Below are 25,602 nucleotides of genomic sequence, written 5' to 3'. Positions count from 1 at the left end.
ATTTAGAAAACAGAAAATGGCAGCTGTGGTGACGTGACAGTCATGAAGATACTGTGTGTTCAGATTTTTCAGCTTGGCTCTGGCTGCATTCTTACATAGATGATGCCACAGCATATAGAAACCTAAGACACTATTACAATGTCAAAGGTAGCATGAACCCTGGCTTGACACAGAACTGTAACCAGGTGAAGACTGTCTTCTTTTCTGGATCATTCCTTTGCCTATGCCCTATGTCTTTTAATAGATTCTGGCCCTTTCTTCTGCTGCTTGTCAACTGCCCTCTGGCAGTCAGGATTCTCGCTGCAGCACCAAAGGTCTCTTCTTCCATGGACATTACTCTTTTTTGCCATCGGAACTGACCTACCCATTTTCCCTCACAGTTTCTTAGGCCTCAGGCTTCATGATCAAAGAAGTTACTTCAAAGTCACAGGTGTCCAAACTTTAAAAGAACAAAAAAAGTAGAAATGTCAGGCATATGTTAAATCAGGTTGAAGTTAGTTTTTGGAGGGGGAGGCTGAAGAGTCTTTCTTCAGGTTCCTCTATTTATATATGGTTTTGTGTCTCTATGAAAGCATTCTTAACAAAACCATTGATGCAATCTTCAACAAGATAATAGTCAAAACTGAAGCATGGCATCCTATGAGTCTTTAGCACTTGTAAAAATCTGAACACGTTCTTGTTGAAGAACCACAAAGTCTCCTCAGTACAAGTTAGTCAATTGAGTATTTGCAGGGTGATTCTAGACATCAAAGTGAGATTTGGGGCCAATAAGATATTTGAAATTTCCTCATGGGTGGAGAACTTTGCAAGCTTAAGGCATACTGCCCAGTGTATGATCTGTTTTTCAGTTTAGCTTGAGATCAGATGTTCCTTTCCTTTTCTGATTTCAAGTCAGATCCCTGGGGAGATTGTCAAATGGCATCTTATTTTCAAAAATTTGAAATGCATATGCATTCACAGAGATGGGGGTTGCAAATGAGAATGTGGAAGAGTACATATTAAACTTCAGCACAATTATAGCATTTGAGAGCTGAAAGGCACTTCATCGACCATCTCAGCCTGATGTGTACAAATTTTACCATCCTGAGGGTTAAGAGACTTGTGTTTAGGTAGAGGTCTGCCGAGAACCAGACATGTGATTTTAAAAAGTCATATCTCTCTAACCTCACGTTCCTTTTTTATAAAACAAAGGGGTTCTATCAGATAATGTCTAGAGAAAGTCCCACTTTCACAGCCTATAAATCTTTAATAAATCTTTAATTCACTTCACTATAAAGATCAGAAAACTGAGACCCAGAGAAGTGAGGTGACTTAAGTTACTAGTAAAGAACCCCAACTAGTACTCAATGTGTCTAGTACCAACAAGACTGTTACCACAGTCTTTCTGTTAGGTTTGAAGAAGCAGAGGATGATCCTTCATTGTTATTATTTATTTTTTTTCTGTTTACAAAGTTTTTTTTTTTTCATTGAACAGCAAGATTTATTATTATTTTTTCTTTCTTTCTTATTTTTTTCCCCCTTCTAGAGCTTTTATAAGAAGAAATGAGCTTCCTCGTCCAATTCAGTATTTATGCTGGTCGCCTGTTGGGAGTAAATTAGTAAGTGTTTAAATTATAGAAGTGTTTAATCATTTAAATAAAAGAGGAGCCATTTGATTTTGGCCTTTGTTAAATTTCCCTGCCTGAAAGGAAAAAAAAAAATTTCATGACTATTTTAGTGGTTAAAAATGGGAAGAGTTTTGATAAATTGAAACTCATCTGAGAATTCCGCAAAATCTCAAGCTCATGGATAGACTTCTTTAAATATCGCAGTCAAAAACTTTATCCTCATACTCAGCCAGAATGCGTTGTGCCAGAAAGCTGAGGAAAAATATGGTTTTCACAAGTTTCCCAGACTAGCTTCAGACAACATGAAATTTTGTCCAAGCTCTTATTTAAGGACTCTAAATAAAGATTAGATCTGGCTAGCTATTAATATTCAAAGATTTATTTGACTTTCTGTTAATATACACAATTACTTATTTGGGTAATAAAACAACAAATACATTAATAGACTTAATGCTTTATTTCATATAGACTTTAAAGATCATAATTGACGTTAATGTGAGTTGGTTGGTTTTCTGACCTATTAAGGCAATACTTTAATTGTGAGTCTTTTTTGCGTCTGGATTACCACTCATTTTGCAGGTATTAAGTAAATAGTTAATATAAAGTTACAGACTTCATTTTATTTCCTATGGAATTCTCCTTATCAACTAACTTACTACCACTTCTAGGCATATGTCTATCAAAACAATATCTATTTGAAACAAAGACCAGAAGACCCACCTTTTCAAGTAACATATAATGGAAAAGAAAATAAAATATTCAATGGAATCCCAGACTGGGTGTATGAAGGTAAGCTGTATTCTTTTTCTAGTGTTGTTATATTTTAGGCTTTTACTTGAAAATAATTGCATATATTTAATAAAATGGAGATGAGTAGTATGTTACTGAGATGAATGGAATCATTTCTGAAATGATTATCAAGTTAGGAACAGGGTGTGCCTGTTCTGAAAAAGCAAAATCTAATAATCGGTCTGGAAGAGTTAATTTTCATAAATGTTATAAAGTGGTAGTAATAATTTATATTTCAAGAAGTATATGGTCTTTAGAGGCTATGTTAACACATTTCCTCAGGTTTCTTTTTTCTTGAGAAATAAGCCTTCCAAAATGAAACAGCAGTCTACGTAATTTTGCAGGGAAGTATTCCTAGTTTTTGATGCTTTCGTGAATTTTGTCCTCTTTCCAGGTCATGTAAGATCCAAGACTTACTTAGATGTTAAAAGGTCTCATAGTCCTTGCCTTTATTAAAAAATATATAACCAAACTGTTGTTGTTTTTTAAAATATTCCTAGGAGAAAAAGTCAACTTCCAACATTTATGTCACTTTGTAGTATAATTACTGTTCCCCTTGTTTGTGCTACTTTAGGTGACTACAAAAACTAGAAGCTGCCCTCAAAGGAAAAATTATTTATTGTTGAAATGTTTAATTACTTTACTTAAGTAATTATATTTCTGATTTAATATCAATTCCTAAGAAGACTGGTTGATATTTGATACGAAATGCAAAGTTAAATTATTTCTTTAAACTCAGATTGTCCTTTCTAATAACCAAATTTTAGCATATATCACATACACATTAAATAATTTATTTCAGTCAATAAGTGGCTAATACAATGTACTTTGGAGCATTTACAATGATCTTAAGAGTAAGGTATAGCTGTAATTAACATGCTTGTATTTATCTTTCAGAGGAAATGCTTGCTACAAAATATGCTCTCTGGTGGTCTCCTAATGGAAAATTTTTGGCATATGCAGAATTTAATGATACAGAGATACCAGTTATTGCCTATTCCTATTATGGTGATGAACAATATCCTAGAACAATAAATATTCCATACCCAAAGGTATGTTGAGTACTTTTAGCAGATGCTTCCATTTCTCCCGTGTCAAAATGAGCAACCAATACCATGAATAGAGGTGGGATCAACAAGTTTGGAGAGCTTCTTATCCTTGTGCATTGTAAGGCAAACATTGTACTGTGCTCTATTATTTATGTGGACATCTGTTGCTTTGGACATCTGGTTGTGCTGGATGAAGGAGTCTTTGCAAAATCCATCGCAGAATCTTTGAAAAACATATGGTCTAGATTATGGAGGAAAAACAAGCTTAACTTAATTTTAATTTTTCATATTTCATGCTCCAAATTCAGGGTAAAGTTCTGTTTTGCAATTCCCTCTTGAATTCTCATGGAAATGCAAACTAGAATGGAAAATACAAGTGGTGAACTTGATGTTCCTGTCAGGTAGAAGTGGGCATGTGTTATGATCATTTCTGGACATACGAGGTAGGTTAAGTTTGTAAACCTACGTTCTTCTTGAGGAAATTAGACATGGAGTGAACCCGAGATTTCTTGTATAATAATTCTAGAACTCTCAGTGTACACACTTTTCACTCAGTCCCATGTCTGAAGAGAGGTCTCCCATGTCTGTAGTGAGAAAACAGCAAGGTCACAGGGGAGAAGCACCATACGCCGATCTGATTTTGACAATAAATTTGAAAGGGATCAAATCATAAATCCTCCTCTCTCACAGGGAGTGGAAGTGATTTTAGAAAATAGTGCTTTGTTCTTTGTTCTTTAGAAAATAGTGCTTTGTTCTGGATGGATCCAGTGGGTCCTATATGTGACAAAGATGGGTGGGTGCGCATATGCACAAGTGGTTTTCAATGCCAGTCAAAGTGGTTGCAGTAAAAGAAACAGAAATAGCAGATGGTCTAAAATTTATGTTAAAAGTCATTTGAGAAAAGGCAGTGGATAGGAGATGCATGTTTAGGTAAAAGACCTCTCAATAGCTGGTTATAAAGTGAGAATGCTGGAGACATTGGGAAGCAAGAGGTGTGGTACTTGGGGCCCGAGATCTGAAAGAGCTTGGATCTTTAGAACAGTGGAAGGGAACAGGAAGACATGGAGGAACCCGGAACTGAGGCCTGACTGACACTGGCAGAGAAGTTGGGGCCCAAATTTTTATGTTTCCTTGAAAACTGAAGTCGTTGAAACATCTGACGTTAGACTGAGAAGTGAGACAACTTGAAAGAAGTCAAAAGTCCCAGCAAAACCTTATCAGGAAACCGTTCACAGAAGGGCCTGGACAGGTCAGAGGAGGGCCTGGACAGTTCTTTAGATAAATCCAACCAGCATGGAGTCATTTAAGGCTGTGAACCTAAACTTTGTGGACTTAAGTTGTTTAACAATTATACTCTCTTTTTCTGTGTTAAAATAACAGGAACTCTAAGAAGCTGTCTGGGTGTGAACTACACTGTCATGTAAATTTAGGGTGTATAATAGCACAGAAAGTACAAAACAAGAAAAGTGCAAATTCCATGGGCACTTTATTTGGAGGTGACATTTCCCTAATTTGGGGGAGATGATAGCAGTAGTAATGTAACCAGATTGAGTGGTGATTGTCCTAGACCAAATTATAGGGTGCAAGGAAAAAAGTATCTTTCATTTTTTATTCTTTACACACTTCTTTCCTCTATGCTCCCTCTAGCACATGGAGAAATGATTATTATACTTATCCTAATATAATAATTGGAAATATCTGTTTTGAAATTCAGAAAAGAGAATATCAATTATAGAACTGTATTTTCATACCCAAAATATTTTTTTCCCTATGAATCGAAGCTTCCTCATTAATCACTTAAAATGTGTGTTTTTCACTCTGGTTGACTCAATATTTGTAATGGCCCTGCAAGTAAAATTGAAGTGAGATTCCTGGTCGTGTTATAATTAGAATATTTTCAAGAGTAATATACATAATATCATTAGCTTATAAAAATATGCTTAAATTCCTAAAGTGTCTTTAATATGTTGGTGCTCATTGGGATTTTATGAGCTTGTATATTTCCAATTTTTTGGCAGGCTGGAGCTAAAAATCCTGTTGTTCGGTTATTTATTATCGATGCTACTTATCCTGAGCACGTAGGTCCCAGAGAAGTGCCAGTTCCAGCAATGATAGCATCAAGGTATGGTAAGCTCAGCTGCTTCCCACCTTACACTGAATTTTAACACTGAAATTTCATAATTGAGATTTATACTTCCTTTCTAGTGAATTTATGATGTGTATACTCTAAGCAAAAATAAATAAATAAAATTGGCATGCAAACCTAAGAACATAACCTAATTAAAAATCAAAAATACATCTCTTAAATCAATTTTACAATATTAGCCTCTTTCACACATATAAAGATGATCATGGTGATCAATCTGAGTGACACTTCCCTCAGATGTGTGAATGTAAACTTGGAATCAGTAGACAAATAGTAAAATTCCTGTGTGTTCTCAGCATGGCTTCTCTGAACTCTGGTCTACTCTCTTCTGCCCAGGGTTTACAGATTGTGCTTGACCACATATGTGTGACAAACAAAAGGAGATAGGTCAACCCTCTCCAATATTAGCTTTTTTTTTTTTCTTTTACTAGGATGCAGTCTGTCCGTAATTAGCTGGTTGTCCAGTTATCTGTTTGGGGTTAACTATAGGTAGACAGGGGACTTGAAGCAGTCTCACTTCCCCTGCATGGTGCCTTATGTAGGTATCGGCTGATTATCCCTGGCTATAGCCACGACCCAGCCCTCCATGAATCTTCTGTGGTCATTCTGGACAAACATAAGAGGTTCCCTACGCCCTGCCTGGTGGGCCTCCTTACCACTTCCCAAACCCTAGCAGGCCACGGCTTGGCTTCTTTCCTGCTTCCCCATGAAGAGGAGTCCAGCCAGGACCGAGCGATTGATCCCTAACAGGGAAAAGAACCTCAGCAGAGGCCTTTTCTGGGCCCTACCGGGGTGAATCCACTTGCAGATAATTTAAAATGGCTTTATTTATTTATTTTTGGTGGGATGACCCATTACTCCCCCAACCCCAATCTAGTTGATGAAAACTTGATTAAATGCATCTTTTTTTTTTTTCTTTTGAAGCGTCATTCTCCTTAGGAGGCAAATGGAATGATACAAGAGGTACTGTAGAAGGAGGCAAGAGGCTTTGTTGGGGCATCTGTAAAATACTAACAATTTAGTAGTAAGAGGTAAACTTTTTTCAGCACTCCCCATAGAGCAGGCAGAATTCTCAAGAACTTAAGCACTCTCAAGTTTTGTAGCAAGCTTTAAATTTGGTAATATTATTATTCCCATTTTATATAGAAACAGAGGCACAGATATGTTAAGTAAGTAGCCTTAAATAGGATAACTGGTAGGAGGTAAAACCAGAATCTGAGCCAGAGACCCTTCCAGTTCTGGGATTTCTTTTACATCAATGTCCAAAATTCTGTGGTTTATTTACATTGATGGTCTCTATCTGTGGCTTCATCCTCAAAGCCAAGTAACAATTGCTGCCATTCACTGACACCAATACATGCCAAACATCATTTGAGTTACTGAGTATACATCATCTCTGATTATTACAGTAAACCTGAATTGCAACTTCTGATCACGGTCACAGTTAAAACTTGGCTTCCAAAACAAACCTGCCTGGAGAGAAATACGGGCACGTATCATACTTGACTCTCTCTCAGTGAGTTAAAAAGTGAAAAATTCAGTTTACCTGTGAAAAATCACCAGTTTAATGCTTTTTCCCTCCAGATTGACCAATAGCTTTGGCCTCATGTCTTAAAAATTTTTTTTAAAGATTTTATTTATTTATTTGGCAGACAGAGATCACAAATAGGCAGAGAGGCAGGCAGAGAGAGAGAGAGGAGGAAGCAGGCTCCCTGCGGAACAGAGAGCCCGATGTGGGGCTCGATTCCAGGACCCTGGGATCATGACCTGAGCCAAAAGCAGAGTCTTAACCCACTAAGCCACCCAGGCACCCATTAAAATTTTTCTTAAGATGTAAAAATCCAAAAATGAGGAAAAAACTCAAGCATAAAATTATTCCATTTAGATGAATGAGCTATCTTATAGATATTCTTTAAAAGTCAGCAAGTATGGGGTGCCTGAGTGGTTCAGTAGGTTAAGCATCTGACTCTCGATGTTGGTTCAGGTCATGAACTATAAGGAGCCCCACATCAATTCTCGCCCCCGCCCCCCGCCTCTACACCTGCCCTGGGCTCACTTACACTCTCTCTCTTTTAAAAATAATAATAATAATAAACTATAAAAAACAATTCAGCAAGCACATTTAAGCCTTCTCTGTAGAGAAAGGAAAGTTTTACCCTCCTTATCTATGGAATAAATATTTCATTATAATAAAATACATCCTTTAGAAAACAGGACTTAAATTATTTGACATGATGCTAGTTTATGGTTGTGACTCTCTGTTTTGCTTTTTTGCAGTGACTATTATTTCAGTTGGCTCACATGGGTTACTGATGAACGGATATGCTTGCAGTGGCTAAAAAGAATCCAGAATGTTTCGGTTCTGTCTATATGCGACTTCAGGGATGACTGGCAGTCATGGGATTGTCCAAAGGTAGGTTATAGTAAAGCCACAGAGGTATATTTCCGAAGATGAAAGTTATGAGTGTGTACTTATCTGTAGTTAATATTTTGTATTATAAGTCCAGAATTGCCTCATTCAACCCTTGATCCTTTGGAAAAAAACAAACAAACAAAACAAAACAAACAAAAAAACCCCCTCTTTATTCAGAGTCCATTGTTTTAATTAAATAAGTAAGATAACCCTTCTGGGATTATCTTAGGTAGCATTAGCACTGATACTACATGGAGAAAACCACTAACTGAAACAATGTAACACTGGAGAAATAAGGCATGTGGTTCTGAGTTAGGATAGGAATCTGTCCTTTTGAGAAGATAAAATTGGCAGTCAAAAAACCCAAAATAAGGAGGATGAAAAGATAAGATGGGCCTTTTAGGGAAATAGATGTGTTCTATAAGAAAGAAAGAAAGAAAGAAAAAGAAAGAAAGAAAGGCAAATGATGCTATGTTCTATTCAGTGTAAAAATTGAAAAACAAAAATTTCAGAGGAAATGGATATTATCAAAAGAAAGCCAAATATTCCCCCCCTTTTTTAATTCTTTTTAAAAAAATTTTTCAGTGTTCTAAAATTCATTGTTTATGTACCACACTCAGTGCTCCATGTAGATAACTGAGACTATGACATGGAATTATCCTGCTCTCCTGTTATCTTGGGAGTACTCTATACTGTGCTAATTTTAGGAGGGAAAAATCCTTGAAAATTAGGCACAGATTTACTGTTTAGTTTTAATTGTTTCTATTGTTCAAATCCAAACATAATCTGTTAAATTAATGAGTTAGACAAGTACTTCAGCAATCTAAAAGCTTTAAAATGAGCCTGTTCCTAAGTGCTCATATTAGAGACTAAGAAATTACAAAATGTTTTCTTTAAATAGGAAATTTGATGGATACATTTCATAAGATTTCTAATTATGAAGACATGTTTCATTAAACCAAATATAGAATAAACCTATTTTATAATGTAAGAAAAAAAGCACAGAGCAATCAAAGTAAATCACTAAATTTCATCTTGAAATTAGGACACTATGTTTTGCAAGAAAAGAGTCATATGAATCTATTTGGAAATATATCAGGACTATAATAGTCAACATTACTCGGGCTAAAAATATTTTTTAAATCACTACTCTGTAAGACGCTTGACTAATTTTGATGGAATATGCTAGAAGCTTATTTTTATCTTATTTATATTTTGATATACAAAACAGAAAGATTTTGGCTTTAATGCAGTAGCATGGGGGGAAAAAAGAATAAGCTTGATGGTGGTAGTTAATTAGAAACCATTCGTATGATAAATCAGCTTTGGAGGAATATCTTCAATGTTTTTATTGAATCTAGGTGTGAGGAATTATTACTTTAATTTTATTACTTTAAAACGATAAGATCAGTCATTTAGATACAATTTTTAGTTTTCAAAAAAAAAAAGGCATTTAAAAACAGCGATTGCTTTGGAATCTGAAATTCTAATTATCAAAATCAGGGACAACTTCAATCCAAACTGACAGAATATGTAAGATGCTTATTCAAGGAGATGTGGAATTCCTTGGAATATAAACTTTAGTTTTATGGCCCAAAACAGTGATTAAATTTAGAATACCAGGTTTAATTAACCTTAGGATTTCAAAACAACCTCTGTTTCAAAATAATTTGGTAAGTACATGGAACACATTTTCAGATTTAAGAACAACAAAGTGTTGAGTTAGCCTTAAGATTTATTATTCCCTTGCTTTTTATGACAGTACCTTCTCTCATGGTTCTCTTTCTTCTTCTCTGACTGTTCTTTTTGTTTCCAACTCTTCTTTTTCTGTTCTCTAGAAATCTTATTATTCTCCAAATTACCTTGTATTTGCAAGATAGGCTAACTGCTATAACAACAGTAAAGCCCTTCCAGTAATTCAGTGGGTTAAGATAATAGAAATGTTTTGCACATTCATGTAACCACCTACTAGTGAGTCCAGGTGAGTGGGGAACGGTGAGGGGTGGGAGATGGGGTGCTCAGGGTGATGGCAGTTCTGCTATCTTATCTAGTGACTTCTAAGACTAGTCGAAAGTCATTCAAACCTGACCACCAGCATCCAGTTGGGGGATGGAAAAGGGAATAGAGGATCATGTATAAGAGATTTTGATAGGCTAGGCCTTGAAGTGGAATGAATCACTTCTGCTGACACACCATTGGTTAGAACTTATCACATGACCACATCCTATAAGAAGGAGGCCTGGGAGCTTGGCTCTAGTCCTAGCAAAATGAGGAAATGATTGCTGATAATCTTAGAGTCTTTGCCACAACCCTCAACTTATTCTTTCGGTGATTTTTATCTATACCAGAGGTTTTAGTCACCATTTGCCCCTCAAATTTAATCTGAGGATTTGAACTTTTAAGTATCTCTGGCTACATCTTCTCTGGTCTGTCCTCATTTTCAATACCTAGATGTAGGCCTTTATCATCTTTTTTCCAAGCATTACAACAGCCTTCTAGTTATCTCTCTGCCTCTTTCTATCTTACTCACTTCCAATCCATTCTCTGTATCATGTTTGCAATTATATTTCACAAATTGAGATTTTGAAATCCTTCAAAGGATTTACCCAGAGGAGGGGTCCAAACTCCCTAGGGTGACATCAGAGTTTCTCCAGGATCTTTCTGATACCCCATCATCTTTCCTCATCTTCAACTCTTTTCAATAGTTATCCTCCCCTTGGCCATATTGAACCATGCCTGTGGCCTGTGAACCATGCTACTAAGCTGGCCTGGTCTCTGTGTTGTTCATTTCACCTAGAATGCTCTTTCTCTAAATATTTGTCTAGGAAAGCCAATTAGGCTTACTTAGGCTTACTAAATTTTGTTCAATAAATGATTGATGGTATTATGCTAAAATATGCACCAAAATAAGATCTAGTGCAAATTTTAAGATTCCTATCTGCTTAATAAGACTAAGAAAAGAAAAAAAATTAACCTAAATTCCACTGTGAAATGGCTTTTTAAACTACGTAACACTAAGTGCTTAGGTTGTGCTAGGCTCCACAGACGAAATAATTCCAGGCACTGCCTTATGGGAAATTAAATCAGAATTCTTAAAGGTTTGCATAAGATCCAGCTTTTAGATTACTTATGTGTATGCAATAGTGCTAATGTATAAGATTTTGAATATGGTCATCTTAAACTCAAGTGTGAAGTTACTCGATTACAATAGTACAGTTTGAGTAGGCAGCTTAACTGGTTCAAATGCCCAGATCGTATTTAGGAAAAACTGTTCTCCTAATGGTATGCTTGATGTGATCTTTCTTTTAGACCCAGGAGCATATAGAAGAAAGCAGAACTGGATGGGCTGGTGGAGTATGATTTTGCTATATTTTCCTTATATTTTAATGTCACTTGACAGATTCTCAGCTATCTAAGGACTATTTCAAATGTATCCAAAATAGCACTACTTGTTTCATAGAAAAAAATAACAAGGTAAAAAACTACAACAATAAAAGTAGTGGTCCTTTCAGCAATTTTGTGCCAGACAATTTTAATGTCTATATATTTAAAATTCTGTTGAGAACAAACCATATTCCTCATGTCCCAACCTTAGCTTTTTAATTGACTCTCTGATATTCGTAACTAATGCTCTTATTAAACAAACAAAGATTATTTTTTCAAAAGGGATCATAATTCCTGATCAGCTTAAAATAATAATTATTAGCCATTTGAATCCAGAAGAACCAAATACACTGGTATTTTTAGTCATTTAAAGATAATCTACATTTATTATATTTCATATAAACTGAAATGAATAAGTGAATTATATATTTTTTCCAGTCTTTAAGTGGTACCAAATAGGAAAACGTGTGTTTTTGTTATTTTTTTTTAAATCACTTATATGTAGAGTTTTGGGGATAGGTTTATTCAGTAATTTGTGAGAATTTTTAGTGTAAAAAAATAATGTTTTACAAAATTATCACTTGTGCCTAATATCCCATGAAGAATACACAATAGAACAGAGAATGAGTGAATGTAATGTAGATGCTGCCACTTCATACAAGCATATTGAATTTAACTCACATTTGGATTTAAAAACAAAATAAAACACACAGTTTCTCTGAGTGGCACATGCAAAGACAAGGGAAACTCTTAGGACCTCATTTAACATATTAACTCATGATATAAGGACAATAAAGAATTTAGAGTCAATTGTAAGATGATAACTCATAAAAATTCACAGTTAAGGTGAGTAGAAAGAAGGTAAATGGTAAAGTAAAAATCATCAGATATTAAAAACTCTTTTTTGTACACTTTTCTGGATTTAGCAATATTAGCTTACATATACTTACTCTGTCTTCATTTAAAGATATTTCAGTTCTATTCATTAACTTGAGAGTAGTTACTTTACTAATTACATCCAGTAAGGTAACAAGGTATTCTAGAATATTCTAAAATAGCAAGGTAACAAGGATAGGTGTGTACTTGAGGAAAAGAAATGGGTAAGTCCTATTTAAGTTCACTCTGCCACTGTACTAAGTAACACAAGAAAAATCAGGAGTATTCAGTGAAAGCACAGGATTTTCTAAATTTTTGGAATGTTGGTCTATCTGAAGCCCATCTTCAAAAAAGGTAATTCCTAGATCATTGTTTGAAAACTTGAGGAAGGGGGAAGTTAACCTATGAGTTCACTCCCATTATAAAATTTCCCGTAGAGACTGAAGGCACAGAAAAATACTTGAAGACGTCCCTTTGTTGTATTCTCCATAATAATAACATAGCTGGATTTACTGCAGAATAACATGAATGATATGATTTTACAAAGAGGTCTCTGGCCATACCACCCTGAACGCGCCCGATCTCGTCTGACGATTTTACAAAGAGATAAGCAATGATACCAACAGTCTTCTCAAATTCATGATTTCAGGAACCCACACCCGTTTATCCTGAAAATGCTACCAGCATTCAAAATACTCTGAAATATTTTAGAATGCATCTTTTGAAATCTCTTATTTGTAAGCATCTTAGAGTAAACATTTTTTTAAAAGATTTTATTTATTTATTTGACAGACAGAGATCACAAGTAGCCAGAGAGGCAACAGAGAGAGAGGGAGGAAGCAGGCTCCCCACTGAGCAGAGAGCCCGATGCAAGGCTAGATCCCAGGATCCTGGGATCATGACCTGAGCCGAAGGCAGAGACTTTAACCCACTGAGCCACCCAGGCGCCCCTCAACATTTGTATCTTATCAATTTTTACAATCTGGATAGAACCAGCCTTGCAACCTCCGCAAATGAGCTGGATGAATGGATCGATTAATTAATTAATTGCCTTCTAAACCCATAGAACATTGTTTTAATTACCTTCTGTGGAGGCACACGCATATCCTTCAAAGGAAGGTGAGATCCTTACATTAAATAAAAAATTACTTTTAAAAAATCACGCCAAAATAAATCTAGTGAACAGTGCCTTATTTATCTGCAACATATGATTTTGTGCTAGATCATTTTAAGGTGTGTAGCTTTGGAATTCTATTGAGAAAAATTATTTTTTCATGTACTCATCTTGATCTCTTAAAATTTACCCAGTAGTCTATAAATTTTCTAAATACCGGAAGAGGTATTGTCAGAAAATCTTTGCACTGATAGCCTTCAAGAATAAGCTCACATTCTCCAAAGGCAGCTGCTTTGAAGAGGCCATTCATTAGACGTTGTAAGTTTTGAGATGTCTTTTGAAACTCAGGCCATAACTTTACATGCTCATAACTCATATGTCATAATATTCTGGATAGCTTCCTTTGACCTATAATCAAACCAATGGCTTAATAAAACTACCCAGAAATAACCTAGAAATATGTATGTCTTTCAGACATTTGTTCAAGTAATATTTATGAAGTTTTTAGAGAAAGTTCACAGGCTAGCCATGTTAGTATAAAACTAAAGAGCAATTTTAGAAAAGTTGTTCCTTTAAAATTTATTAAGGAAATTTAAACTGAAAAACACTTGGAAACCGCCTGTGAATTAGAGGCGTTAGATTGAATGACTGGCATAAAGCAATGCACCTGTTAGCTACAGGCACGGAACTAGCACATGGAACTTTACCTACAACTTTCTGTCCTCCAGCATGAGATATTCAGTGTTTTAATTTGGGGGAAATAACCTAAGATCTCCTCTGGTATTTGATCAGAAAAATAACAACAAGAAGTTCACTTCAAACAAATTTTTTTCTTGTCCTGTAGAGAACAGACAAAAAAGAAAGAAAGAAAGAAAGAAAGAAAGAAACCTTTAATCAAAGGATCTAGGATTGAGTTAGTAAAATTTGGAAAACAGGCACTAAAAGTGTACAACACAGAGTGCAAAACCACATTTAAATCATTTTAAAATAAGTAAGCAATACACTACACCTCCCTTAGCCGTTGGCAAAATCCCTTTGTTCAGAAAAAATGAAGGTTGTTTTGGGTTTGTATTTTTTTTTTTTAACTTTTAGGTGTGGTTTTATTTCCTTGTTTCACAAATAAAGCTGTCCGAATTTAGTTGCCAGAAAAATGAGTTTTCGACTCGATGCTTGGAAGTCTGTGCTTTTCACCAAATGTGGACTCCGTTTAAGCATCAGACTTTGCTAAGTAGGACCTCAGGGTTGTTCCTCAACCACGGCAAGAAATTATCTGGTGGTAAATAATCTTACCTTCCAAGTACAATATTTGAAATGGCTTTGCACATAATGGTAAGTAATTTTTCAGAAAATCTAAGCACAAAGAAGGGGCTGTGAAAAGGCTTTGTTAAAACTGAGGACCACCTAGTTATGGGTGCTTACCTAGGGTCTGGGCGTAACTTGCTGCCCAAAGCACTTAACTCAGGATGCGTGAGGGACCCAGCTCTGGGAAAGTGAAGGCGGAAATATTTCACACTCTCTTTAGCTCACCTGAGTTACCCATGCATCTAAAGCAGCTGTCTTCAACGTGTGCAATAAAAGGGGAGAAGATAACAGTCTTTGCTTAGCAGAGATACTCTTCCTGTTCACCTGATTCTCGTATCTTAAAACATAACACTCTGCCCTCTTATTTTTTTCAATGAAAATGAAATTTTAAGTCTTCATCTAGAACAAAACCTTTTTTACAGTTCCTTACTGTCTGAAGGTGTGAGGAGTGTATGTTTTTACTCTGGCATCTTAAAATATTTCGTGACCCTGGTTCCATTTTAGTAGCAAAGACAACGTAGCACTGGTTTTTGTCTTTCACCCTGAGTGAGAGGGAGGCACTGTGAAATGGCTGTCATTAAGTAGGTATATCATTATTTTCCCTTAGGCAACGCTTCATTCTAAAATGAAGAATGGCTTGTCATGGCGACCTATGCTAATGAAATTCCGTCCACAAAATCACAAGGCAGAATCTCTTTTCCCTGGGCCCCCTTTTCACTCTCAATTTCAATGAGGGGCATTAGTCCCAATCCCCCAAGTCCCACTGAGTCTGGCCTTATGATTAATGAAACTAACAAAGGAATCGTGTAAGGTGATAGATTCTCCATATTCCATTTTTCATTTGGTGAAAGACATCCATTCTGTGCCAGAGTGATAAGACTTAGAGTGTGTTAGCTTCCTGAGACTGCTGCAACAAACCACCACAAACTCGGTGGCTTGAAACAACTGAAATTCACTCTGTCACCATCTTGGAAGCTGTAAGTCCAAAGTCAAGGTGTCAGCAGGGTCGTGCTCCCTCTGAAGCTCCCAGGGAAGAATTCTTTCTCACCTCTTCCAGCTACGAGTGGCCCTTGGCTGTCCTTGGATTTCCTCAGTTTGCAATGGCGTCTCTCTCATCTCTGCTTCACCATCACGTAGACTTCTTCCCCGTGTCCCTGTGCGTCTAGTGGTGTCCTCTCTTCTAATGAGAACACCAGCCAAATTGGATTCAAGGCCCACCCACCCTAACCCAATACAATCGCATCTCAGTGCTTACCTTGGTCTTCCTCCATCTGGGCGGCTAAAACAAAGTGCCATAGCCTGGTGACTTAGAGACAACAGAAGCTAATTTTTCACACTTTTGGAGGCTGAAAGTCTAGCACAGGGTGCCAGCCAGGTTGGGTTCTGGTGAGCGCTCTCTTCTGGGTTGCAGACTACCAACTTCTTGGATCCTCACATGGCGGAAACAGCAAGGGAAGACAGTTCTCTGGTGATTCTTGTTGAGGGCATTAATCCCATTCAGAGGGGCTCTAACCCTATGACCTCATCTCATCCTAATCACCTGCCAAAGGTCCCACCTCCTAAATACCGTCCTAGTGGCGGGCTAGGGTTTCAAAATATGAATTTTGGGGGCCATAGAAACATTCAGTCCATAATAGTCACTATTGGAGATTCTGGGTTCAAATGAATTTTGGAGAATGTTCTTCAGACCATTACAGATACCATACCCAAATAAATTACATTTTAATATGCAACCATAACCATCAATTTTATCAAAAAGCATCAATTATCAGATCACATGTGGAGCCTTCACTTAAAAAGCCTACAGCAACTAAAAGATACTGTTTGGTTGTTGTCCCTTGGTCAGTTCTGAAGGAAGCACTTCTGGCTAGCAACAACTGGTTTGGGATTATTTGTGGGAATCTCTACTGGGAGATGCAGAGCAGCTCTTCCCTCATGTGGCCGTTTTTTGCCTTTCTTCCACATCTCAATGACAACAAAGCCAACAAATCTAAGATAAGGGTTTGTTTTTTTTTTATGCCTTTTTTTCCAATTGAAATGAATTTTTGTTGTTGTTGTTGTTGTTTTTTATTATGTTGAGTTGATGGTTATTTTTTATAGTTTTTTTTTGCTTTATATATATATTTTTAATTTATTTATTTTCAGCATAACAGTATCATTATTTTTTCACCACACCCAGTGCTCCATGCAATCCGTGCCCTCTATAATACCCACCACCTGGTACCCCAACCTCCCACCCCCCCGCCACTTCAAACCCCTCAGATGGTTATTTTTTTAATGGTGAAACTACTAGCTGAAATAGGGTATGAGTACATTTGCAGGATTTTAGTTCTCTATACCATTCCGGATGTAGAGGTGTTCCAGAGCTTGCTCTCTTCCAGAGCACAGATAAACTGAGTGTCAGAGACTCCTTCAGTCATTCAGCAGTTTCCAGCAAGTGGCCAGTGGGGGCCCTGGGAAGAGGTCGGAGACAGGCAACCAGGCCTGCTTGGCTCCCTGAGCTTAAGGAGTAAACCTCCTACTTGCCTTAGCTGGGGAAACAATTTTATCTCAAGTCTGGAAGTTCTAGAAGCTTCTTTCCAACATTAAAAACCGTGGCTAGCAGGCCATGATATTTTCATGTTTAAAATGTCTTCATTGAGTCATTGGCATTAGGTGCTTGGCATAAGACAAATCAAAAATCAAAAGAACTATCAGCCTTCATGAGTCACACTTTGGTCAAATACCACATTTTAAAGTTTGACTTGACTAGATAGCAACACTCACTTGTGATGCTTTTAACTCTATTTCAAACCACATTATCTCCAAGCATAGACATTCAATCCAAATTAAACATTATAAGCACAGCGTTATGTAGTAGCAATTAAGCAGCAGTTGGAATGTGCAAATGCCTGTTGGAATCCCTAGGAAAGCTGTCTATCTGAAAGAATAGGATTTCAAATGTGAGTGATAGAAGACAGGGGAGGCAAGATATTCTGGTTCCTATAATCCTAACTATCCACTGCTTTTAACCAAAAAAAAAAAAAAAAAAAAAAAAAAATCTATAGTTTTAGTTTGGTTTGTCTTTTGAACATAACCTCTGTTCATTTCTTCCAGTTCTTTGTTTCAACACCCGTTTTCAGCTATGATGCCATTTCGTACTACAAAATATTTAGCGACAAGGATGGCTACAAACATATTCACTATATCAAAGACACTGTGGTATGTTCCTTCCAAGATTTATCTCCTCAAAGATCATTCACTTGAGGTTGCTCAAATAACGCTCAGCTTCACACAACATAATGTTTGTCTTTTTATAGGAAAATGCTATTCAAATTACAAGTGGCAAGTGGGAGGCCATAAATATATTCAGAGTAACACAGGATTCACTGTAAGTATTGCATGAAGCATGATGCACCATTCAGGTTTTAATTGGCACTGATGGACACACAAATGATACTGTACCACCTCTTCGTTAAGAACATTTTTGGTTACTTACTCTATACGTTAGTCAGATCGCTGTCGTTTCGTGAAGACTGCACATTCTTTAACAGCTAGTTAACATGATTTCTTTCAGGAAAGAATATTTGGTAAGCGGTCATGTCTCTTCTGGTACTTGGTAGATAATTAAAGTATAAAATTTTAAAAATAACAACTCCTTCTAAACACAAATTTTATTCTTCATCACTCAAAGAAAGGAACAAGCTTCAAAAATCCATAAAGGGCAGCCCGTAAATGCAGACATTTTTTTTTTTTTTTTTGGTAGTGATTCACTGTTATAGAAATTTAAGATCATTATCAGTAACAGCTATCATTTTTTGAACAATTACTTTCTACCACGTACTGTGAAGTAGAAACAGAGGTAAGGAAAACCCAAAGGCTGAAAGACCCAGTGATGGTATTAATTGCGGCCTGCAAAATGGGGGCCTAAACTAGAACGGTGGCAATGAGATACAGACTCTTGGAAGGAAATGCTATGCCCCTTTTTCTGTGTGTCCTTAGCGCTTAGCATAATGTCTGACACAGTGCTGGAATTCAGTAAACGTCTGTTAAATGAATGAGAGGAAGGGCGCACGGCCTTAAGGACAGGTGAAGGATGAACGAGACAGCTGACTTCGTGGCAGTGAAGGAAAAGGGAAGGAAAAGCAAAGCGGACTCGGTTACCAGGATTAGAGGAGGGCAACCGTGAAGTCTCTGACAGAACAGGAAAGCCGTGGGGGGCTGCTTAGAAAAGACATGGAGTAGTTTGCTCACTGGTGGTTTGAGATGATGATGTGCAGAAGAGAAGTGCAAGCGATCGTTCCCTCGGCTGGAGTCATGTGACATTAGTCACAGCACTCGGGACTATGCTGGTTTAGAAGACATAGTCACTCCTAGGAGTGATTTGCTTCTCTTGCCTTTTCTTTCTACTCTGGGATAATGAGGTGTTTATGACAGTGAAGACATAGAAGCTCCTGGGCCACTGAGCAGTCCTAAGAATTCAAAATGGGCAACCGAACCTGATTTTCTACACTCCATTATGCTCTCCCTCACCCCTCCCCCCCACCAAAAAAAAAAAAAAAGACAGTTACTTCGTGATATTCAGATGAACTCACGGAGGAGTGAAAATCATGCCCCTAAATTGGATTTCCCACTTCACGGCTATATTAAGACAGGTTAGAACTGGGACCCAGATACTTAAGTAACAAGTATGTTCTCTTGTGACTTCTTTTGCATCTGGGTCAATTAACATGGCCCTTTGTGTGGTGTTGTAGCATGGATGGATGCATTTCTGAATTTGTAACAAATTCATCTGTTGTCGGAGCTTCTGTAAAGCAAATTCACAATGTCTTCAGAATCATGGACAAAATTAATATAGCCCAGAGAGCCCAGTCAACTGTCATGGATCAGGAAGGAGGTGACATTAGTCAACATCCTACCTTATTCCGTGTAACTCGTAACTAATGAATCCATATACCTATAATTAAAAAAAGGAATATTCAACATAATTTAATCTTTCTCTTATGATTTGAAAGTGAGAGTAAGTACATAACATTCAGAGTTATAAACAGCAGCGATTTATCTACGTAAGTGCCAAATAATAGTTTCATTAGATGCACATTGGACTCTACTATTTATCCGATTAGTATTAATACTAACAGTTCTGTCAGCATTTAGTTATCAATATTTACTTGATAACTTCTGAATATATTTTCAGGTTTTATTCTAGCAATGAATTTGAAGGCTACCCCGGAAGAAGAAATATCTATAGGTAATTTATGTCAATACATTCTAATATTTTATACATTAATATTTGAGTGAAAATCTGTCAGAGGCATTTGGATATGCAGAATATTTTTTAAAGCCTGAAATGTAATAAAAATTATATGTGAATCAAGGTAAAACATCCAGAGAATTGGACACCACATCAGTATAAAAATATACACTTCCCTGGGGCATCTGGTGGCTCAGTTGCTTAAGCCTTCAACTCTTGGTTTTGGCTGAGGTCAGGATCTCAGGGTTGCGAGATCAAGCCCTGCCTCGGGTTGGGGGGGGGTGGTGTCCACACTCAGCAAGGATTCTGCTGAGAGAGAATCCTTCTCTCTCCTTCTCTCTCTGCCCCTCCTCCTGCGCATGCGTGCACGTATATTTTCTCTCTCAAAAAATAAATAAATCTTTAAAAAAATTATGTATACTCCCAAATATTAGTTAACTCAAAATGTTTTCAGAGAAAAAGTTAAGAGATTCGAACGCTGATATAAGCATGATACTAAATACTTCAACTAAATTTAGAGGTAATTGAGGACGTTCATCCATTTGCAGCCACTTACTAAGTCCCTACTGTGTACCAGGCCTTGTGGCTATTGCCTTATCAAGTGATTTCTTTTAATATGGCTCACTTTGGCATAAGTCTATTACTCTTGGAAGGAATTCATCTCTGTCCCTAAATTAGTGTTTAAGTTGGTCCAGTTGTCCCCTTGGTGATTGGAATGGTGCCCTTAGTAGCCCTCTCCAAATATAGAAGTAGAAGTCATAGTTACCATGGGCGGGTAGTTTGCTATATGTCAGGCACCTTGTTACCTACTTTTCATTGGTAATTTCATTTAATCCCCACAACTTCAGGAGGCAGGTGATATTGTTAAAGCCAGAATTTTGTACCTGGGCATGCTGACTTAGCCCCCTTACTGTTAACTGCTTACCTAACATTCTAAGATTAGACAAAAATGTGAATATGAATATGAACTGTAACCAAGGAAATAAGGAATTTTCTCCCTGCTGCATTCCTCTGCTCCCTCCTGGATCATGACTTCTTATCTATTGGAGAGAATCCCTCTGTGGTGCTAGTGATGTCTCTGGCTTCCCTTGACCATGCCCAAGGCAAGGTCAAGGGCAGCAGCGAGAAGGAATACTGGAGGAGCAAATTATTTTACCAGCCACAACAGACTCTGACCATGACCCTGTCCTGGCATCATCCTACCATCTAGTCTGCCCCAGATTAGAATCTGATCCTGAGGGTTTGGGGTTAGGTCTGGAAGTCTGTATGTTAAAGCCAGTCACCCCACTCAGGAACCCTGCAGAAGCTTTGCTGGGGAGAGGGTGGGTACAATGTGGTAAGTAGAGTTGGTTTGTGTAAGAATGTGGTGGGGGGGGGAAGCATTCCCAGGAAGAGCTTTCCTGACCCTAAACTTCCTTCAGAAAGGATTGAAAGGCACAGGAGGCACTTAAAAACTATGTTTTTTTGTTTTTTTTTTTTTTAATTTCCACTTTGCTTATGACTGATTTCCCCTTCCAGATATATGATAAGAACAGCGACCCCTTTCTTGGTGAGACTGCCAGACTTTCCTTGCATGTTTTGCATGGGAGTACAAAAAGAGAAATGGGAAGATGAAGAACTATGCATTGCCAAGCACTCTGTAAGATGTAAGGGATGAATGGCTATGGGAAGTGGTTACCTCACTCCCATTCAAGGTGTTAGATATTTCTCTCACCCCAGAGAAACCAAGGGCTTCTCTCTCAAGGCTTGTGCCTCTTCAGGCAAAGATGATTGAAAATCAGGCTACATCAAAAGACTGTAATTCCCCTTCACTTTAAATGATATTGGCAAGAGAAAAATAGAGTGGGTTTGATGTCAATATGTAAATTAGTCATTTTACATGGAGTAGTACATTTTGATAAATACAATCTCAAAATTTCAGCTTAGTTTTATTTTCATTTTCCTCTAGAATTAGCATTGGAAGCTATCCTCCAAGCAAAAAGTGCATTACTTGCCATCTAAGGAAAGAAAGGTGCCAATATTACACAGCAAGTTTCAGTGACTACGCCAAGTACTATGCACTTGTCTGCTATGGTAGGTAAAGGACCCGCCACGAGCTCCGCCACCCCATGGCCAATGCTGTTGTCCTTGTCACCATCGTCCTCTGATCAATCCTAAACGACAGGTTATCAAACACTTGTTATATATGGGGGATCTTACCTATGTTATCTTATCTAATGCTTATGGGGAAAAAAATGAAAGGAAGATTGGAGAGCATTTTTATCCCGATATTTTGCAGTTGAGGAAATAGAATGACTTGCAAATGATCCACACTGCTGGTAAGCAGCAGAGCCAGAATGGGAGCAGGGAGGTGTTGACTGCAGATCCCAAGCTCTTGCCGACCATGTGCCACAGCAGCATGACGTTAACGTTATATGCAAACACCAGCTACCCACTGTCAGAGCAAGACTTGAGCAGTATCACGGAAAGAAGCCATCCCTATTAAAATGGTTGCTGGACTTTGGCCCCATTTGCCTGGAGAAATGTCAAACTCCAACAGCCAGGGGAAAGAATAATGCCCTAGAAACCTGAACTCCTTCCCTTGGAGGCCACTATTTCTTTGAGCTATAGTTTCAGCAAGGATGGAAAGTAAACTTTTGTCACCTCGTAGGTCCTTTCTAAATTAGGGAAATATAAGTAATTCATTCGAATAGTAAAAGGTCATAAGGAATAAAGTAGACCAAATACTTCCAGGTTTTTTAGGCCATGTGTAAGCTTAGTGAGTAATTTCCATCCAAATAATTTTATTTTATGCATAACACCTTATCTATATCTTGAACATATGACAAGCCATGAAAAAGGTTAAGTTAGGCATCAGTAGATCAATGAGATATGTTGGGGTCTCAGTAGGCATCATGGAGATTTGGAAAACGGACTTGAGAAATATCTATTTTTCCATTCTCTCCCCCATCCCCCTAACTAATCCCTGAGTTTTCCTGCTGCGGAACAGCCAACAGAGAATGTTATTATGAGCTAGATGCCATTCGACTGTTTCTGGTATCAACTCCCGGTGGAAGGTAGCTGAGACAATAAATGGAATCTTTGATAGAGATCCCTGACCAGTTTCGGCAGACCCCACGTTCTTCACTTCCTAGAAGGAAGGCTGCCTTGTCATGCCACTTTCCTCATCCCTATCACCTGGCTCCAGAAGCCCAGCCCCTGCTCTACTGACTGTGGAAGTGCATAAACATTTTAACTCAAATGGTCCCTTTAAGAATGGCACGAGTTGTCAGTTTGATACAACTACTTTCACAAAATGTTGAGTCAATGACATCTTTGAAAAGCCAAGAGATTGTTGTTCATGACTATATGCACTGATTGTGGTGATGGCACTTAAAGATATATATTAAATGTCCTTCTCAAATTATATGCAACATTTTTCAACCCAACTCAAATTATATGCAATTTTTTCAACATTTGAAAGCTTTACATGCCAGGCATCTAGTATCATTGAACTAACTATACTGAGTCATCTGTTTGTCTTTCTCTCCTGAAGGCAGAGGCTCCTTTCTTTTCATCTTTACATTCATAAGGCCAAGAAAAATGGTTACTGCACAATAATTGTGCATAATGCATAATGGTTGAATGGACATCTGTGCTAAAGAAGATCAAAGCCCATTGCCTTTTGCAAGGCCTAACAAAAAACTTGTTCTTATGCTGACATTTTTACCCACTGAGACCTCAGTGACCCTACACTTGCATACATTCGTTTATATTTTTATGCATTCTGCATTTGTATAATGCTTCAAACCTTTTTGAAACACTCTACCATTTTTTATATCACTTTGTCTTCCTAATATCTGCCTGAGTCTGAGTGCCCACTGGAAAGATAAAGAAGCAAAGACTAAGCTCTCCTCAAAAGTTGGTGGAAGAGTCCTTTCTAGAACTTGAATCGCCTGACTTTTCCACACTCACTCTTGCTCGGCAGTATGGTAATTTCCCATTTAGCAAAAAATATACTGTGTGGGAAGCATCACATCGTCTGGTGTTTTTGAAGCTCCAGTAAAATGAGTCACTGAGCCATCATAAGAAAAACCTTGAAATCTTTCCCTTTAGGACTAAGAGTAAAGCCTCATTATGTAACTTCAAACTCTCCAAGAGATGGTGAGTAAATCCCAGATAATAGGATTAAATAGGTAAAAATCCCCTTCCTGATGCTGATGAAACAGAAGTAATGCAAAGGAGGGACTCCACACAATTGAGGCTTTTAAGTCACTGCAACCACATGCTCAGGCCGTTTGTATCCAGAGTGGACAGTCATTATAGTCTGTCTCAGAACTTGGCCAAAAAAGATATGCTAGTTGTCACTACTGAAGCTGCATACCCATGAAAATTCCATAGGGTGGTTGCTGGTTGACTGAAGTCAAGAAATTCAGATTCATGTTTCATTTCCTTACATTTTGACCAAAAATATAATATATGTTTGTGCCTTCTAATAACTTTGAAGAAAAGCTGGTCATAATGAAAATCTCTGAAATTAAATTCTATAAAATTTTGAAACTCCACACAATAGAGAATTATTTTTTGAGAAAGTCTAATAAATAATATCCCTTCTCCTCACACTCAAGTCAGGCTAAGGAGTCAGGCAGGAAATTAAAATATTAGCTTTATTACCTGTAAAGGTAATATGGCTGCAACTAGACAGCCACTGGCTTCCCCACAGACCCCAGCATTGTTCCACTTAGAGCACTGAGGATCCCTTCAAGAACAGGCAGAAAGAAGCCAGGAATAAAGCAGAAGAAGGAGTTACTTACAGCCAGGTCTTCTGAGAACTCATCAAAAAGGTTATCCCCCTTCAGCTTGCTTGGGATCCAGAGTGCTACTCTAATGATATTCCACAAAGAAGGAAGAGGCATCAGGAGTACAAATGAACCTCTACCTCCAACCTCCATAATGTGTCTTTTAACCCATTGACTGCCAGGGCAAATTTATCCTTTAAAAGTATATTTCAAGGGGCCCCTGGGTGGGTCAGTCAGTTAAGCTTCCCACTCTTGATCTCAGCTTAGGTCTTGATCTCAGGGTCGTTGAGTTCAAGTCCCCCATTGGGGTCCACATTGAGTGTGGTGCCTACTTGACAAAAATAAAAAAATTTTTAAAAGTACAATTCCATGTATTATTGTATCTTATGGTTCAACTAAGCTAGAGATAATTAGTGTTTAATTTTTATAGATCTTGTTAAAATGGCCTGTTTCTGCACAGAGCACCCGAGTTCTGGACTGTGGTATGTTGTGGACACTAGTATGCCACCCAGAACCCCCCCCCTCCACTTCAGGACCGAATCCTTCATTCCACCAGCTGTTGAGAGTGCTGGTAGCCACCGACAGCTCACAGCTGAGCCCCCACCCTAGGAATCGATCTCATCCCATACTGCGTCTAAAGATTGCTCCAATATGGGGTATAAAAGCCGGCCATGTTGGTACATGGAGGCCTTTCTGCCAATCATTCAGCTCCAGATTCCCTTTGGGGTCTGGTAAGGTTTGTGTTTTGACCGCACTAAAGCCCACCTTCCCTCACCACCCCATCCTTCCTTTCCCAGAAGTGAGCAACCTAATACTCCCCCCAGGAAAACCTCTGGGCCACAAAACTTCTGGGTCTCTTTCCCAGAGAATATCACCTACCACAGCATATAGGTAACAGGTGCTATATACAT

At 37.8% G+C, this 25,602-nt stretch overlaps 1 protein-coding gene and 1 long non-coding RNA gene across 5 annotated transcripts in view; one reads left to right on the top strand and one right to left on the bottom strand.

Moving 5' to 3' along the window:
- Positions 1-25,602, top strand: part of FAP (fibroblast activation protein alpha) — a 73,360-nt gene that overhangs the window by 23,832 nt on the left and 23,926 nt on the right. For 3 of the 4 annotated variants that reach the window (XM_032355741.1, XM_032355742.1, XM_032355744.1), the window contains 10 exons: positions 1,526-1,598; positions 2,276-2,396; positions 3,294-3,448; positions 5,464-5,567; positions 7,869-8,004; positions 11,314-11,358; positions 17,777-17,881; positions 17,980-18,050; positions 19,857-19,910; positions 21,862-21,986. In XM_032355741.1, coding sequence (XP_032211632.1) covers positions 1,526-1,598; positions 2,276-2,396; positions 3,294-3,448; positions 5,464-5,567; positions 7,869-8,004; positions 11,314-11,358; positions 17,777-17,881; positions 17,980-18,050; positions 19,857-19,910; positions 21,862-21,986 — 989 coding nt within the window. The remainder of the gene's footprint in view (positions 1-1,525; positions 1,599-2,275; positions 2,397-3,293; positions 3,449-5,463; positions 5,568-7,868; positions 8,005-11,313; positions 11,359-17,776; positions 17,882-17,979; positions 18,051-19,856; positions 19,911-21,861; positions 21,987-25,602) is intronic. The other variant, XM_032355743.1, reaches the window with a different exon arrangement.
- LOC116597688 lies at positions 14,586-25,034 on the bottom strand. Its single transcript, XR_004288737.1, has 3 exons — positions 24,942-25,034; positions 22,338-22,340; positions 14,586-14,597 (listed from the first exon to the last, which is right to left on the bottom strand). It is a non-coding gene; the product is annotated as an uncharacterized LOC116597688 (long non-coding RNA).

Source organism: Mustela erminea, chromosome 8 (assembly GCF_009829155.1).
Source record: "Mustela erminea isolate mMusErm1 chromosome 8, mMusErm1.Pri, whole genome shotgun sequence".
Lineage (NCBI taxonomy): Eukaryota > Metazoa > Chordata > Mammalia > Carnivora > Mustelidae > Mustela > Mustela erminea.
Note: the sequence above shows the minus strand (reverse complement) of the source record. Positions and strands in the feature narration are given on the sequence as shown.